This window comes from Anolis sagrei, chromosome 3, assembly GCF_037176765.1.
Source record: "Anolis sagrei isolate rAnoSag1 chromosome 3, rAnoSag1.mat, whole genome shotgun sequence".
NCBI classification, from domain to species: domain Eukaryota; kingdom Metazoa; phylum Chordata; class Lepidosauria; order Squamata; family Dactyloidae; genus Anolis; species Anolis sagrei.
The window spans coordinates 26,047,539-26,063,045 of record NC_090023.1 but is presented as its reverse complement, the minus strand read 5'-3'; the positions used below and the strand labels follow the sequence as shown (position 1 = coordinate 26,063,045).

Sequence of the window (15,507 nt, the reverse complement as noted above, 5' to 3'; positions counted from 1 at the left end):
TTTCCCAGGCAAAGATCAGACCTGAGGCTTTCTACATGTAAGGCTTTGCCAGTAAAGGTAAAGGTTTTCCCCTGACATTAAGCCCAGTCGTGTCCGACTCTAGGGGTTGGTGCTCATCTCCATTTCTAAGCCAAAGAGCTGTAGACACCTCCAAGGTCATGTGGCCAGCATTACTGCATGGGGCACTATTTACCTTCCCTATTTATCTAGCATGTTTTTGAACTGCTAGATAAACACTAAACCACTTGTTTCTCCCTTCCACCCATCTCCCCCTTGATTCCCAGCAATAATATTTGTGCATTGTAGACATGAACCACACACTCACACACAGCCTTTCCAGTTTGGAGTGATGTAATTTATTCATATAATCCACAAATAGTTAGGCAATACCTCAGATTCAATCCTGCTATGCAAGCAACTTCACAAACTACCTATAATAGTCAGAAGGTAAAAAAAATTACCATGGGTATGAAATGCCATGGTAAATTTTACAGTATGAAAGACTACACATGATGTCAGAAGTGCTGGGTGCAAACGCTTGCAGGCCCATTAAAAAAAATGAATTGTGTGCATGAGCACTGTTGCACATAAATACATCTACCCATCATTTTAATGCGGTCTACATGGCAAAGTCCCACACAACATGTGCATGGATCTTATGTCCAATGCTCAGTTAACCAGCACTTTGTTCAATGTTACACAACCAGTTATTTCATTTCCTTCATGCCTCTTTGTTAATCCTCTCAGTTCTCCTCTAGCGAAAGAGTGACATTCTAAAATATTTCAGAAATGAAGAAAACGTAGATTCCCCCCATTCTTCTTTGCTCCCTTAATAGAGAACAAAAACACACACATAATCAGTTCATGTCACATTTGGACATGCAGAAGCACAAACCACTAACCTTGCATTTTCTAAGTATTGTGACTCATCGTTTTGTCGTGACGATATAAACAGGCGGTTATGTTTCAATGCAGACTTCTGAGACAGGAACACCTTGCTTGGATGCTTGGTTGCTATCAGGGTAGAAGACGGTTGGGTTTGGTCTTTGCTAGCAATGCAGTCAATGCCTTCAAACTCACTCTACACTCATGATCCTGCAACTACTCTCACATTTGCATCATAAATCTTTCTGATTTTTCCAATGAAGCATGCATGGTTGCATGAGGAAAGAGATCTTTTTATGCATTCAGCCTAAACTAGGCTTAAGTCACAATACACTGTCTTCTAAGTAATGTACAAACCCAGGGCACCATCCAGCCAGAGTCCCATTGGCTTTTGCTGGAGTGGGTTTCATAGCACATGCCTTTCAGGTCAATAGGATCTAAAAGTGCACCACATCAGCTGGATCGTGCCCACTGTAAAAAAAAAAGTCAACATTTCTCATAAAACAAAATCAGTTAAGTTAAAAGGCTTCCACAATACAAGTTTTCAACTGAAATATTCCACATATACCAAAAAGAACAAGCCCACGGATACAGAAATACAGTTCTTTAATTAAAGGCTGAATTATGGTGAATAGGGAAGAGAGTATGTGTGTGCATGTATGTGTGTGCGTGTACATATATATATGTGTGTGTATGTGTGTAGAAGTCTAAAAAAATAGAAAAAACTTCTTCATATGGGACATTGATTCAGAATGTTTTTAACACTGCAAAAGGCTGCAATATGAGCTCTCTGTTTTTATGACAAAGCTCCTCAAAGAGGATGGTGGGAGGAGATGCCAGAAAGAGAGAGAGAGAGAGAGATGGGGGAAATGAATACTGCACCAAGAGGCATGCATACAATCGCTATGGTCATTCAATACATTAGCGATTTATCTCTAGATAGTGGCATAACACAAGAATGAGGCAGTGTTTTCAAAAACAGACCAAGTCAATGGCTACAGGTTGATGAGGCTTTCTGAGGCAGCAAAGTGAGGGCACAGGGCCATATTCGGATTTTGGAGCTGTTTGATGATTCGCTTGTGGAACTTCTCTCGCACACGGTTGAACTCCATGATGTCCAGGGGATCCTCTTCAATCCAGAATTTATGGAATTCGTGCATCAAATAGCCTAAGAGAGCAAAGGAAAAGGTTATAAGTACAGGGAGAAATAACCCTCTATTCTCCATTAACTGACAAGGACTCACGGGCTGTAGGAATCAAAAAAGTGTTTGACTAGGACTTGTAGGAGAGCATTTTCTTGTGTCCACTGAGCCATGAAACTTCTGAATCACAGAATCATTGAAATTGAAGATCCCACAGAGGCCATCGAGTCCAACTGCCTGCCGTGCAGCAACACACAATCAAAGTATTCCTGACTGAGGGCCATCCAGACACTTTTTAAAAACCTCCAGTTAAGAGACTCTACTACACTCCCAGGCAACGTATTCCACTAGCAGACAGCTCTTATTCAGGAGGTTGTTCCTAATGTTTACTCTTCCTCCTGAAATTGTTGTGAAGATAAAATGAGGTTGGGAGAAGAACCAATTACACCATTATGAGCTCATTGGAGGATAGAAATACAATAAATAAATGTTACATCTGTTCAGCACATGCCTCAGCTACTGCTTTTATTGTAATTGTGTGCCTTCAAGTCATTTCTGACTTACGGCAATCCTATAATAATAAATACTGTATTTTCTGGAGTATAAGACTACTTTTTAACTCAAGAAAATCTTCTCAAAAGTTGGGGGTCATCTTATACGCAGTATGTGGCGACTGTATGAAAGCAGCAAGGGTAGTGCTGTACAAGTATGGTAAGAGAAGATCCACTCACCAGGATTCATGGAAAGAAGTGACTTAATGTGGTTCTGATGGCAAGGTGAGGGGGCACCTCACTGGGAAGGTATAAGTGAAGGGCGGAGCAAGCTGTAGGCGTCCGGGACGCCTGGGGTATGGAAAAAAGAGATAGAGTGGCACTGTGCCAAACACACACACACACACACACCTCTTTCACCCATCTGGCCTGCCCTTGTATCCTATTACTGTATGTCCTTCTCTGTATCTCAGACCCCACTCCTGAGAACTGCAGTGAAGTGGTGCAGGCACGCATGTGCAAGATCCTAGAGTCAGAGAAGGAGTTACAGTAACAGGAAAATTACCATATTGAAATCAAATCTGATGGCTTTTTAAATTTTTATTTGGTGTGTGTAGGAAGAGGGGTAGTCTTATATAGCAAGTATATCTCAAGCTCTATGTTTTAACGGGAAAAATTGGGGTGTCATCTCAGATGCCATAAAACTTTATTTGTAGACTGCCCTATCTCCCCAAAGGGACTTAGGGTGCTTTCCAACATATATGGCAAACATTCAATGACAAAGATAAGATGACATATAAACAAATTACATCAAAGCAGAACACGTCAAACAATATAAAGAGCCTAATTTTAAACTGAATGACAAACAAAATTAACCAAAGACAAAACTTAACATAACCCAAACAGACATAATTTATCAGAGGATAAAAACATCTAAATGACTTATGTAGGACATCTTTGGGAGCATCTCAAAAATACATGTTCACCACAAATACACATATTAACTACCACCATCTAAGAAATTAAGGTGCGCAAAGGATAAAGTTAACCTAGTTAATATTTTCTCAACAGCTTTAGATGAAATTAACCAAAGTTTGAAGGGTGAAAAGAAGGATGTGCCTATCTTTGAAAAAGAAGGAGCATGTTGTTTCTGGAAGGTTTAATATCAACAGTTATAACTTTCTGCTTTCCTAAACCTTACATCTATTCCCTTCTGAAATGGTCACACCATCCCACCATATATCTGTTGTCATTTTAGATGAACAGAGAGGAGCAGTCCAATTTACTACACAGCCTGGAGCATTAGAAATGTTGCTTTTGTATTGAGGTTGGAGCTGGAGTTCCACACAGACAAGCACACCAACAGCCAAAGGGAACAGATGAATGCAAACACAGCCAGAATTTGACCTAATAACTGCAAGGCCAAATTAGTCCAGCTATCAGTCTTTCCCTACAAGAATGAGAGCAAGCTGCAATTGAGACACCCAGCCTGCGGGCACTAAAATAGATAAATCACCCAAAATGTGCTTTTCTCCCTCTCCCACTGACCCCAGCTACACTTGGTAGTGGAAATCAAGTAACAGTCATAGAGCAGTACAGGAATCAGGTGAGAACAATGTGATGGCACAAAACTAAATTGTAGTGAAATTGGCTTAGACTACCCTGAAATCATGGTTGAATTTTCAGACTTCTGTATATTTTGAACTACAACTCCTAGAATCTCTTATCGCTGGCAAGTGCTGGATTAGACAGATGGGAGCTGTAAATAAGCTGAAGTTGAACATTCCCAATCCTTGTTTTAGAGCAGGATCGGGACCCCTGGGGGGGGGGTTGCAATGGGGTGTCAGAGGGGTCACCAAAGACCATCAGAAAACACAGTATTTTCTGCTGGCCCTCAAGATTGTGTGGGGAAGGTTTAGCCCAATTCTATCATTGGTGGGGTTCAGAATGCTCTTTGATTGTAGGTGAACTATAAATCCCAGCAACTACAACTCCCAAATGTCATGCTCTATTTCCCTCAAACTCCACCAGTGTTCACATTTGGGTATATTGAGTATTTGTGCCAAGTTTGGTCCAGATCCATCATTGTTTGAGTCCACAGTGCTCTCTGGATGTAGGTGAACTACAACTCCAAAACTCAAAGTCAATGCCGACCAGATCATTCCAGTATTTTCTGTTGGTCATAGAAGTTCTGTGTGCTGGGATAATACCTTCCTGTACACATGTATAATCCTTAATATATCAATAAAAGCTGCCCAACTCACCTATGCCTTCTAGGTCTAATTCTTTCTATGTGTAACAAGAGCTATGTGTAACTAAAAGTGAGAAATGAAATAGGTTGAGGTAATACAGAATATGTGTATGTGCTTTCAGGTTGCTTGCCAAGTTACAAATTTCATAGGGTTTTTTTTGAAGCCAAGAAGTCGGTTGCCATTGCCTTCCTATGAAATATTGCATATACATCTGTCAGTCTCTCATCCAAGTCTCACCTTGTTTAGCATTCACCAACAGAAGTACAGCGGTTTTGTCAGCGGAAAGACCAAATCAGATATTATTCAACCACTGGAAAACCACATGCATTTGTTACAAGAAAAAGTTATCAATAGAATGTACCACACGATTTTTCCTCCTCCATGCCCACTGCTACTTACAGAATGTTTGCTGGAAATGGGATAACGTCGGAGCTTCTGGAGCAACGTTGTAGAAGTGTGTCTTTAGAGCACCACTCACAAGCAGGTTGTACGCAAGGTCTGTAATATTAATGCCGACAATCGCAAAAGAATATCTGCAAGAGACACCAAGCACAGGTTAAAACAGGGTAGAAAGGACTAAAGAATCATATGTCACAGCCTGTTACTGAAAAGCACTGTGAGGATATCCACACTCTGGCTTAATATTATTTTTCTAAATTGTTCTGTAACTCAAAAATTAGGGGAATTTCTTGTTTCATGGGCAGCTGGATTTGAATTGTTATTTTTTGGATTATATTTTTGGATACTGGCTATGGGACTTCTGGAGCTGTACTCCCTTGCCTCTCCAAACATTTCCAAGACCTGTCCTCAGGAAGCACAATAAAAGGTGTTAGTGAAATTGCATAGCCATATCACTCTGGATTCCTTCTCCTCTCATGGTTAATCCTAACAGATTTTTTTCAGTGTCAGGAGTGACTTGAGAAACTTCAAGTTGCTTCTGATGTGAGAGAATTGGCAGTCTGCAAGGATGTTGCCCAGGGGATGCCCGGATGTTTTACCATCCTGTAGGAGGTTTCTCTCATGTCCCCACATAATAAGCTGGAGCTGACAGATGGGAGCTCACCCCGCTCCCTGGATTTGAACTGCCAACCTTTCCGTCAGCTGTCTTGCTGGCCCCCATTGTGCCACAGGGGGATCCTATCCTAACAGATGCCAAATCAACATGAAACAATGTAGCCCCTGCCCATTATGTTTTTATTACTCACCCGATAGCTTTATCAAACTTTTTCTTCTCCCACTCAGCCTTAGTGAATTTGCTGAAAAATTAAAACACATATTGATACATGTCCAAAACAGAGCTCTTTCCTTAACAATCACTACTCCAAACAAGATGATTTTGTTGGCATTTTACTCTGGCAATAAACATTTTTGTCCTCTTTTAAACTCAAGCAGATACACACACCAAAAACCTCTCTGAGGGTAGTGTAACTTGCTGAGCATACTCCTCAGTGTAATCTAAAACAGGGTTGTGACTTTGGTATTCTCTCTGTCAAAGGCAATTTATTCTCTGTGCAACCTTTAAAAATATTAAATGGGTCAGGCCAACTCTGTTATGTTGAAGTGGGGAAGAATCCACAGAAAACTCCTTATCTCTTTCAACCCTGAACAAGGTTGACTGTAGCCTCCAGTTTTCTGCAAGAGAGATGTGACATAAATCATTTCAAACAAGCCTGAGGAACTACCACTACTAACTGGAATGAGGACATAGGGGGGAAATAGCCTTCATGTGGAAACTTTCTAAGCATTTGAGAGCCAGTTCACACATAGTTCAGCATTTTATGCACAGCAGGACATGGAGATAACCTTGGGACGGTGCCTGCTTTCCCTAACTACTGTAGACCATGCAAGCCGTGTCCAATGAGTTTCAATCAATGCAGACAGAGGAGAGCTTCAAGCTTTGTTTCCTTCCCAACATCTTTCTCCCTCTCCTAGCATATTGAAATAGGTCACTGCACTGAAACTGAATGATGAGAAAATGTGGAGACATGAAAGGAATAAAATATTGAATTTATTGCCACAAGATATAAAGATGGCTGCTAACACAGCTGGTGTGAAAAGGAAATGGAAGAAATTCATGGGGTCAATGATGGATACTAAGGATGATGATGTATCACCTCTGATTTTGGGAGAAGGAGACCTCTGCTACCAGTTGCTTGGGAATGCAACAGAGAGGATTCAACTTCATTCCCATCCTTCTGATAGGGTTGCAGGAGGAAACTGATTGCTCATTATGAGAAGAAAACAGATAGCTATGATTTTGGTCTGATCCAGAGGTACTCTTTGTATACTACTCCCAAGGAAAGTGTGAGAAATTGTGATCTGGATAGAGGCAAGGTACCTACTCAAGGTCTAGACAAATTAGAAGAACAACAACTGGAAAGAGCATAGGACAGTCAATGACACACCAACTTAAGTATGTTCTATAAACATTTCCACACATAGTGTCTAGATATAGGGAAGTAATGCTATCCCTCTATTCTGTTTTGGTTAGAACCACACCTGGAATATTGTGTCCAATTCTGGGCACCACAATTCAAGAGAGATATTGACAAGCTGGAATGTGTCCAGAGGAGGGCGACTAAAATGATCAAGGGTCTGGAGAACAAGCCCTATGAAGTGTGGCTTAAGGAGCTGGGCATGTTTAGCCTGAAGAAGAGAAGGCTGAGAGGAGATATGATAGCCATGTATAAATATGTGAGAGGAAGTCACAGGGAGTAGGGAGCAAGCTTGTTTTCTGCTTCCCTGGAGACTAGGATGTGGAACAATGGCTTCAAACTACAAGAAAGGAGATTCCATCTGAACATGAGGAAGAACCTCCTGACTGTGAAAGCCGTTCAGCAGTGGAACTCTCTGCCCCGGAGTGTGGTGGAGGCTCCTTCTTTGGAGGTTTTTAAACAGAGGCTGGATGGCCATCTGTCAGGGGTGCTTTGAATGCAATATTCCTGCTTCTTGGCAGGGGGTTGGACTGGATGGCCCATGAGGTCTCCTCCAACTCTGTGATTCTATGATTCAATGAGAATACATACATCCAGACTGGTCTTTCTTTAAAATAGTGGTAGGAAAGGAAAATGTGATAGTGGTGAATTCTAAAGACATGATCCACTTTAGAAGCTCAATGGACAAAGAGCTCGGGTCTTCTCTATGATTGCTGACTCTGACCATAAACTCTGTGTCCAAAGAGGTGTGTTAAGTCAGCTCCCTGTTAGAACTAACTTGAGTGTTTTTTTTTTTTGGGGGGGGGGGGTTGAATAATTAGTAGCTTATTTTGATGTTGTCTACAAACAAAGATTTTGTACCAACTAACTTTTCCCACCAAAAACCAAGATAGAAACAAACATACTACTTAAAAACACTCACACAAGCGTCAAGCTGGTTTTGAGAATACTATAGCCAAAAGGTACCACAAAGCCAACAGGGTCATTCATGCCACACAGTAAATAAATCAAAGGTTGTGGGACTGATATCCAAATATTGGTCCAAGATTTGAATGTGAAGACTTACAACACACTGAGACTGGTCCATAATTTGCATCTTAAGACATTTTTGGATTGCTCAAGAATGTGATTTCTCTGTCACAAATCCCACTCGAAATGCTTATAATACTCACACAAATACTAACATAGAATACTCTAGAACAGGGTCTTCACACTAAGGCCCACGGGCTGGATATGGCCCTCCAAGGTCATTTGCCCAGCCCCCGCCCTAAACATTAGACTTAGGGGTGCCCTAATTCTAAAACGATTGAAGGCACACAACAACAATCCTAATTAACTTGACTATCTCATCAGCCAAAAGCAGGCCCACACTTCCAATGGAAATACTGGTAAGTTTGTGTTAGTTAATATTGTCTTCATTTTAAATATCATATTGTTCTTTCATATTTTTGCACTACAAATAAGGTATGTCCAATGTGCATACCTTTCTTTTCAAACTATAGTCTGGCCTCCCAACAGTCTGAGAGACGGTGAACCAGCCCTCTGCTTCAAAAGTTGGAAGACCCTGCTCTAGAAGATCTATGTCTCTGGAATTGTTTCTGATGCTGGTGGATGATTTTTAATGGAAAACTGCATGCACAGTCAAGACATAATCTACTAAAGTGTTATCTAGGCCATGCATAGAAAAACAGAAAGAAAGAAAAAAGAAAGAACTAAAGCAGCATAAAATTTCCATTCCAAAAACAGAATATGGTTTTGTTAGAAATGTATTATGAACACTGAATTCTAAAAAAAACAAAACCCTAATTTATTATACAAAGTGAGAAAATCTCTTAGCCTTTCAATAACTGTCCTTTTATATGAAAGTTTCACCCTCCTCTCTTGTGCTCAAACATACTTAGGGTATTCTAGGACATTCACATCCTAGGACTTTTTAATATACATTTGGAGGAGAGTCTTTCCACTTCTTTATGCAAGTAAGTAGTGGAAAAACAAGATTGTGTTTTTGTGAGAACAATCAAGCACACACCGCTGCCAAGAAGACTAAACAAAAACGGCAAATCCTTATGGAGCATGGTTGAAGCTCAAGAAAAAAATACATTTTCAAACCTATTGTTTTAAAAAATACACATGTTTCAAACACCAAATGTTGCTGGTTTGTCTTTCATTGACAATACTGAAGCCAGGGTTTGCGCAGCTGCATCCAAGAAGCCCAAAGGGAGGGCGATGGGATTTTTCCTATTGTTTTCTAAAAGCAACTCTCATGGATAACAACCCTTCTTCACAATTTAAAACCATCTAAATAGGTTACTGCCACTGCAACATAAATGAAACTACACTTTGCAAATGTGTTCTCTCATGTCATGGTAAAGTCAGTTGGGTGGCTGAAATCTTTGAAGGACCTGGGTAGGAAGAAAGCATGCCTGGGCCCAAAAAGAAGGGAGATACAGTACTATATGCCTCCTTCTTTTGAGAATACAAAGTAATTACTCCAGAAGGGAAGGGAGGATATTCACGAGCCTTGACATATTATATGACACATGATGGCTTTTTTCCAGGAGTAAACTCATATAGAAAAAAAACTGTGGCTCATTGCCTTTTTGAGACATTCCTCAAAAGAGGACCTACTAGGACCAAGATTTCAGCTCCTATCTCTATTAGCCAACTGGGTCAGTTGTAAGGGGTGACAACATCGGGAAGGCCTCTTTACACCAGGGGACCAAGTAGGAAAAAGAGAAGGTCCATGAGCAATCTTCTATCAATAAAGGTGGGAGAGACTGATACAACCAATGTGGGAAGGGACCTACTGGTCCCTCTAAAAGCAGGGGTCCTCAAACTAAGGCCCAAGGGTCGGATATGACCCTCCACGATCATTTACTCGGCCCTCGCTCAGGGTCAACCTAAGTCTTGAAAGCACACAACAACAATAACAATCCTATTTCATCAGCCAAAAGCAGGCCCACACTTACCGCTGAAACACTAATAAATTTATATTTGTTAAAATTGTTCTTCATTTTTTATTGTATTGTTTTAAAGTGTCCCCCCCCCCACTACAAATAGGATATGTGCAGTGTGCATAGGAATTTGTTCATTTTTTCCCCCAAATTATAATCTGGCCCTCCAACAATTTGAGGGACTGTGACCTGGCCCTCTGTTTAAAAAGTTTGAAGACCCCTGCTCTAGAGCAATGGTTCTCAACCTGTGGGTCCCCAGGTGTTTTGGCCTACAACTCCCAGAAATCCCAGCCTGTTTACCAGCTGTTAGGACTTCTGGGAGTTGAAGGCCAACACCTCTGGAGACCCACAGGTTGGGAACCACTGCTCTAGTGCAACCTGAGCTCTATGGGAGAAAAGTGGATATAGATGACTCCCAAAAGATGACTAACTTAGACTAAATATTCTCTTTTCTGTGCCTGGTAGTGGTTTCCACTGAGGGTCATCTTACATCTTCCTTCCTAAATTAAGGCTGTAAGAAATAGTCCTGCTCTCTGAAAGAGGCAGAGTCCACAAAGCTCATTTTCACAACTCACAGAATCCCAAAGTCTCAGAATTTATAGGCCAACTCACAAAATTTGGTGACCTCCAAGAATGTCATAGTTTTTTTTTGGGAAGGAATACTCAGAGGTGGTTTACCTTTGCCTTCCCCTGAAATATAAGCTGGTGCAACTATTAAACCATAATGGTCCCCCATCCAAGTCTTAATCAGGCATCACCCCTCTTAGCTTCCAAGGTTAATCAGGATCTGGTGCATCAGGAGAGTTGGAGTTGTGCTTGTTACATCAGTGACTATTTTCACTATCCTCTTATGAATCTGGAAGCTGCAGCCATTTCTGTCACTAAATCAGCTTCCAAGGAAAGGCTGCAGCTCACCCCACTCCTAGAAAGCCCCCTTGATCTGTTGCATCTCCTAGAACAGAGTTTAAGTCTGTTTCAAAATATCATTTCAAGGCTTATAAAATGCAAAAAACTGAAAAATACCTTATCTCCTCTTTAGAGACCTCCCTTCATTGTGAAAGATGAAAAAAAGAAAGGAAACAAAATAAGCAGCTAAAAAAATCAGCATAAACATGGATTAAAGATAATGCATATACTATAAAAAATAAATGTGCAAAATATATGGAATTATGGCATTTTATCTCTCCAGTCAGATAAGGTGAAAAATCTCATACATTAGGAGTAAAAGTAATACAAGATGGCAGCTAAAATGTTTTATTTATCAAAGCTGGCTGCTATTTTCAGCTTCAAATGTTACCTGTATTTGGGTTGAAGGGAGTCGGAGAGGATCTGCTGAGCTGCAGCAGCATCCCGCTCAGCAAAGAATCTGGGGAGCAAAAAAAAAGCACTTCAGTTTCAAGTGATTTGGCTCAAAATAAGCACAGCTGCAGAGTCTCCATCACATGGAAATGAATGCAGAGAGATTCAGTTTAATAGCAAATCCTTCAAAACATCTCATCAGAAGCAGGTCACTTCACTTTCGATGGGATTACATTTGGGCAGATATGTACAGGATTGCAGCCTAAACTGGTTAGGTGATTTTCTCTGTCTGAAAAATGTCCCTTCTCATGTAACTTTTAAAGTTTCATACTAAAGAATCCCAAATAAATGTACACATGCATCCTAGAGCAGTGGTTCCCAACCACTTTGACCAGGGACCCCTTTGACCAGAGATCAATCTGACAAGGAACCACTCTCCAACATTAGTACTAAAAGGGTTACGAATCTGTTTTTGGTCAACTTTAGATTTGGCTTGGTTATTTGGGGCACTGATTCAGAAAATTGCATTGGATAGACCACATTAGCTTTAGTTTCCGATAAAGAACATATGCCATCCAGTAGTCGCCATCTGCTTGCCCAGAGAAAACCATATTTAATAATCTAGAGCTGATGTGGCTTATCCAATGCAATTTTCTGAATCAGCACCCCAAATAATCCCAGTAACAGGCCTAAAAACAAAGACACCAAGGTGCCCCCGCTTCCAGGTGCCACATAGAATGGCTCTACTCAGGGGAAGGGAGGGAGGGAGGAAGAGAAGCAGCAGTCAGGAGGCTTGTTATTGCACCTTTCATGGGTAGTTGGCCTCTCCTCTCCCGACATCCTTGTTGCCTCAAACTATAAGAGGTTTTGTGAGACCAGTCGCTCTTGCTGCAATGGTGTAGTAATGTTGAAACGCGGACCATATTTTAGTTCTTGGGGACTACTGGTGATCCACGGACCACAGTTCTAGAGACATGTAAAACATCTGGTAACTGATATATTGTTTGAGGCTCTATGGGACTACTCCTCAGAGGCTAAGTTAACTTGTTGTCTGGAAGAAAGATGACCTATACATGAAATTTAATGAATCAATAAGTTATAAATAATTACATTAAATGCACACTGGATCCTTCCATTAAAATCTGGAACATTTTCCTGAATATAGGTTGAGCATCACTCAAGTGACATGTCTGGGATCAGAAGTGCTTGGGATTCAGGAATATACTTGCATGTAGGTAGATAATTGGAAATGGGACCTAAGCTGAAACATGAAATTCATTTATGTTTCATATACATCTGAAGATAATTTTATACACAGTATTTTTACTAATTTTGTATACACTGAAGCATCACTAGCTCAGCGACTCACGTGGGCCATTTCAGTATATTTCCAATTCTGGAATTCCAGATAAGGGGTGCTCAACTTATATTACATTGTGTATTTATAGAGTGCTGCTGTGAAGAACTTGAAATAAACTTTGAAATCATAAAGAAATTTACCATCAAGAGCAGTGGTTCTCAACCTATGGATTCCCAGGTGTTTCGGCCTACAACCAGCTGTTAGGATTTCTGGGTGTTGAAGACCAAAACATCTGGGGACCCACAGGGATGCAAAAATTTCAAATAACTGAAATGAGTCTCCTAGCATGTTAAAAAAAGGCAATTGAGAACAGCACATATCTTTATATGTGAAAAAAATGCCAAAATATACTTACAGCAGGTTATATAACCCTAGGAGGCCCATTCCTCTAAAGTCTGTTTTAGGATCATCGCCTTGGAAACCAATTTCACACCACTGCTTGGAAATACGAGCTTCCAATGGGGAATTGGGTTTCAAGCATTTCCATAGCTACAGGAAGAAAAAAAAACAACAACCCCTCAGGTATATTTCAACTCAGGGTTGACATTTGTGAAATTAGTTTTGTACGGGTTGTGCCTTCATTGTTATACAGAGCATTTGGAGCAGCCTGGAGGAAACAATAGAATAAAGACTGGGCAGAAAGAGCTCCTTAAGACGTAAACAAACATTTCAGAAATGGCCAGTGGGAAATCTTGTTTTAGCTGGAACAGAAATGGCGTGAAAACCCTTGCCAGTGACTCATGCTGTAATATTTACTGCATTGGGATGTAACTCAGAAATTGCATCTGCATTCTCATCCCAACCTCTGTTGTGTGAAATTGCAAGACTCTTTCCCTTATGTTATTTTACACATTGTCCACACTGATTAGAGTGTGTCTGCACATATTTTACAGTTGTATGCTTTTTTTTAGCTGCTTGCATTTTTAAAATGTGTGTGTTTTAAAGTCAAAGTGCAATGTTGCCTTGCTATGGGAAACTGACACTAAGGAATATCTCTCCCATCCCTAGTTCTGCACAGATCCTTGTGATTGCTGTATTCCTTCAAGTCATTTCTGTGGATTTTCTTTCTAAGGTTATGTTAGGAGGGGTTTTGCCTTTGCTTTACTCTGACGCCAAGTGTGACTTGCGCTAAGTGTGACTTGGGTTGCAATGGATAAGCAGGGATTCATACTCTGGTCTCTAAAGTCATACAACACACAAACCACTACACTGTGTGCATAGACCAGGCATGGGCAAACTTTGGCCCTGCAGGTGTTTTCAACCTCAACTCCCACAATTCCTAACAGCTGGCTGTTAGGAATTGTGAGAGTTGAAGTCCAAAACACCTGCAGAGCCAAAGTTTGCCCATGCCTGGCATAGACACTTAAGCATAGGTCATTTGGTTTCAACTTACATTGAGAATCCAAGTAGGTAAAAGTAAAGGTTTCCCCCTGACATTAAGTCCAGTCATGTCCGACTCCGGGAGTTGGTGCTCATCTCAATTTCTAAGCCGAAGAGTCGGCATTGTCCATAGATGCTTCCAAGGTCATGTGGCCAGCATGACTGCATGGAGCGCTGTTACCTTACCTTACCGAGTGGTACCTATTGATCTACTCTCATTTGTATGTTTTTGAACTGCTAGGTTGGCAGAAGCTGGGGCTAACAGCGGGAGCTCACACCACTCCCCGGATTCGAACCTGTGACTTTTCAGTCAGCAAATTCAGCAGCTCAGGGCTTTAATCTTTACAATTCTCCAACCCCTGCAACAATTTCACAAGGGCACAACAAACAGGAGAAAAGAAATAGATGAAAACAAATAAAGATTATTGGGAAGATAGATTTGTCCAGAGCATTTCAGACTTTATTTACTTCCTGATCCATCTACTGCAATGCATTCTAAATGGAGATGCCTCTGAAAAGTGTCCAGAAGATATAGCTAGTGCAAAATAGGAGTGCCCTTGAGATGATATATCACTGCTCTATTATCAACTGTTCTGGCTTCCAATTTGCTCCTAAGCGCAATTCAAGGTGGTATTTTTGACTTGTTTGCAGTTTATGTGTCTTCAAGCTGGCTGTTGATCTATTGCAGCCCCATGAATTTCAGAGTTTTCTTAGGCAAGAAATACTGAGTTCTTTACTCTAAAATAAAGCCCACCACATCTAGTATTTTTAACGCTTAGCTTCCAAGATCAGAAAGGATCACTTTGTTATTGTTGTTGTGATAGCTATCTATCTATCTATCTATCTATCTATCTATCTATCTCCATATTTATATCCCGCCTTTCTCACTCCGAAGGGGACTCAAGGCAGCTCACAACAAAGGCGCAATTCAATGCCTTAGGTACATAGAATAATAAAATGTGAACTTTAAAATCACATAATTAAAACATATAACTTAAAAATTACTTAAAATCACACAGTCCAAAAGCATATACCAGGAGCTGTTCCAATTGTCGTTTGCACTGAGAAACTAGGAAAATGGATTTATATATCTGTGGAATTCCCACCCTGGTCATTCCACAGATATATAAACCCATTTTCCTAGTTCCAACAGACCTGACTACCTCTGAGGATGCTTGCCATAGATGCAGGCGAAACGTGAGGAGAGAATGCCACTAGAACACGGGAATAAAGCCCGAAAAAAACTTACAACAACCCAGTGATTCCGGCCATGAAAGCCTTCGACAATACAATTTCAAAAAGATTTTAA

At 40.7% G+C, this 15,507-nt stretch overlaps 1 protein-coding gene across 2 annotated transcripts in view; it reads right to left on the bottom strand.

Annotated features, from left to right (window-relative positions):
- Positions 1-333: 333 nt before the first annotated feature.
- The window catches only part of ELMOD1 (ELMO domain containing 1), a 68,484-nt gene continuing 53,310 nt past the window's right edge, over positions 334-15,507 (bottom strand). Inside the window, exons 7-12 of one of the 2 annotated variants that reach the window (XM_060771006.2) lie at positions 13,174-13,307; positions 11,457-11,525; positions 11,183-11,206; positions 5,976-6,026; positions 5,170-5,303; positions 334-2,053 (exon numbers count right to left, since the gene is read on the bottom strand). In XM_060771006.2, coding sequence (XP_060626989.1) covers positions 1,881-2,053; positions 5,170-5,303; positions 5,976-6,026; positions 11,183-11,206; positions 11,457-11,525; positions 13,174-13,307 — 585 coding nt within the window. In that variant the 3' untranslated portion in view covers positions 334-1,880. The remainder of the gene's footprint in view (positions 2,054-5,169; positions 5,304-5,975; positions 6,027-11,182; positions 11,207-11,456; positions 11,526-13,173; positions 13,308-15,507) is intronic. The other variant, XM_060771007.2, reaches the window with a different exon arrangement.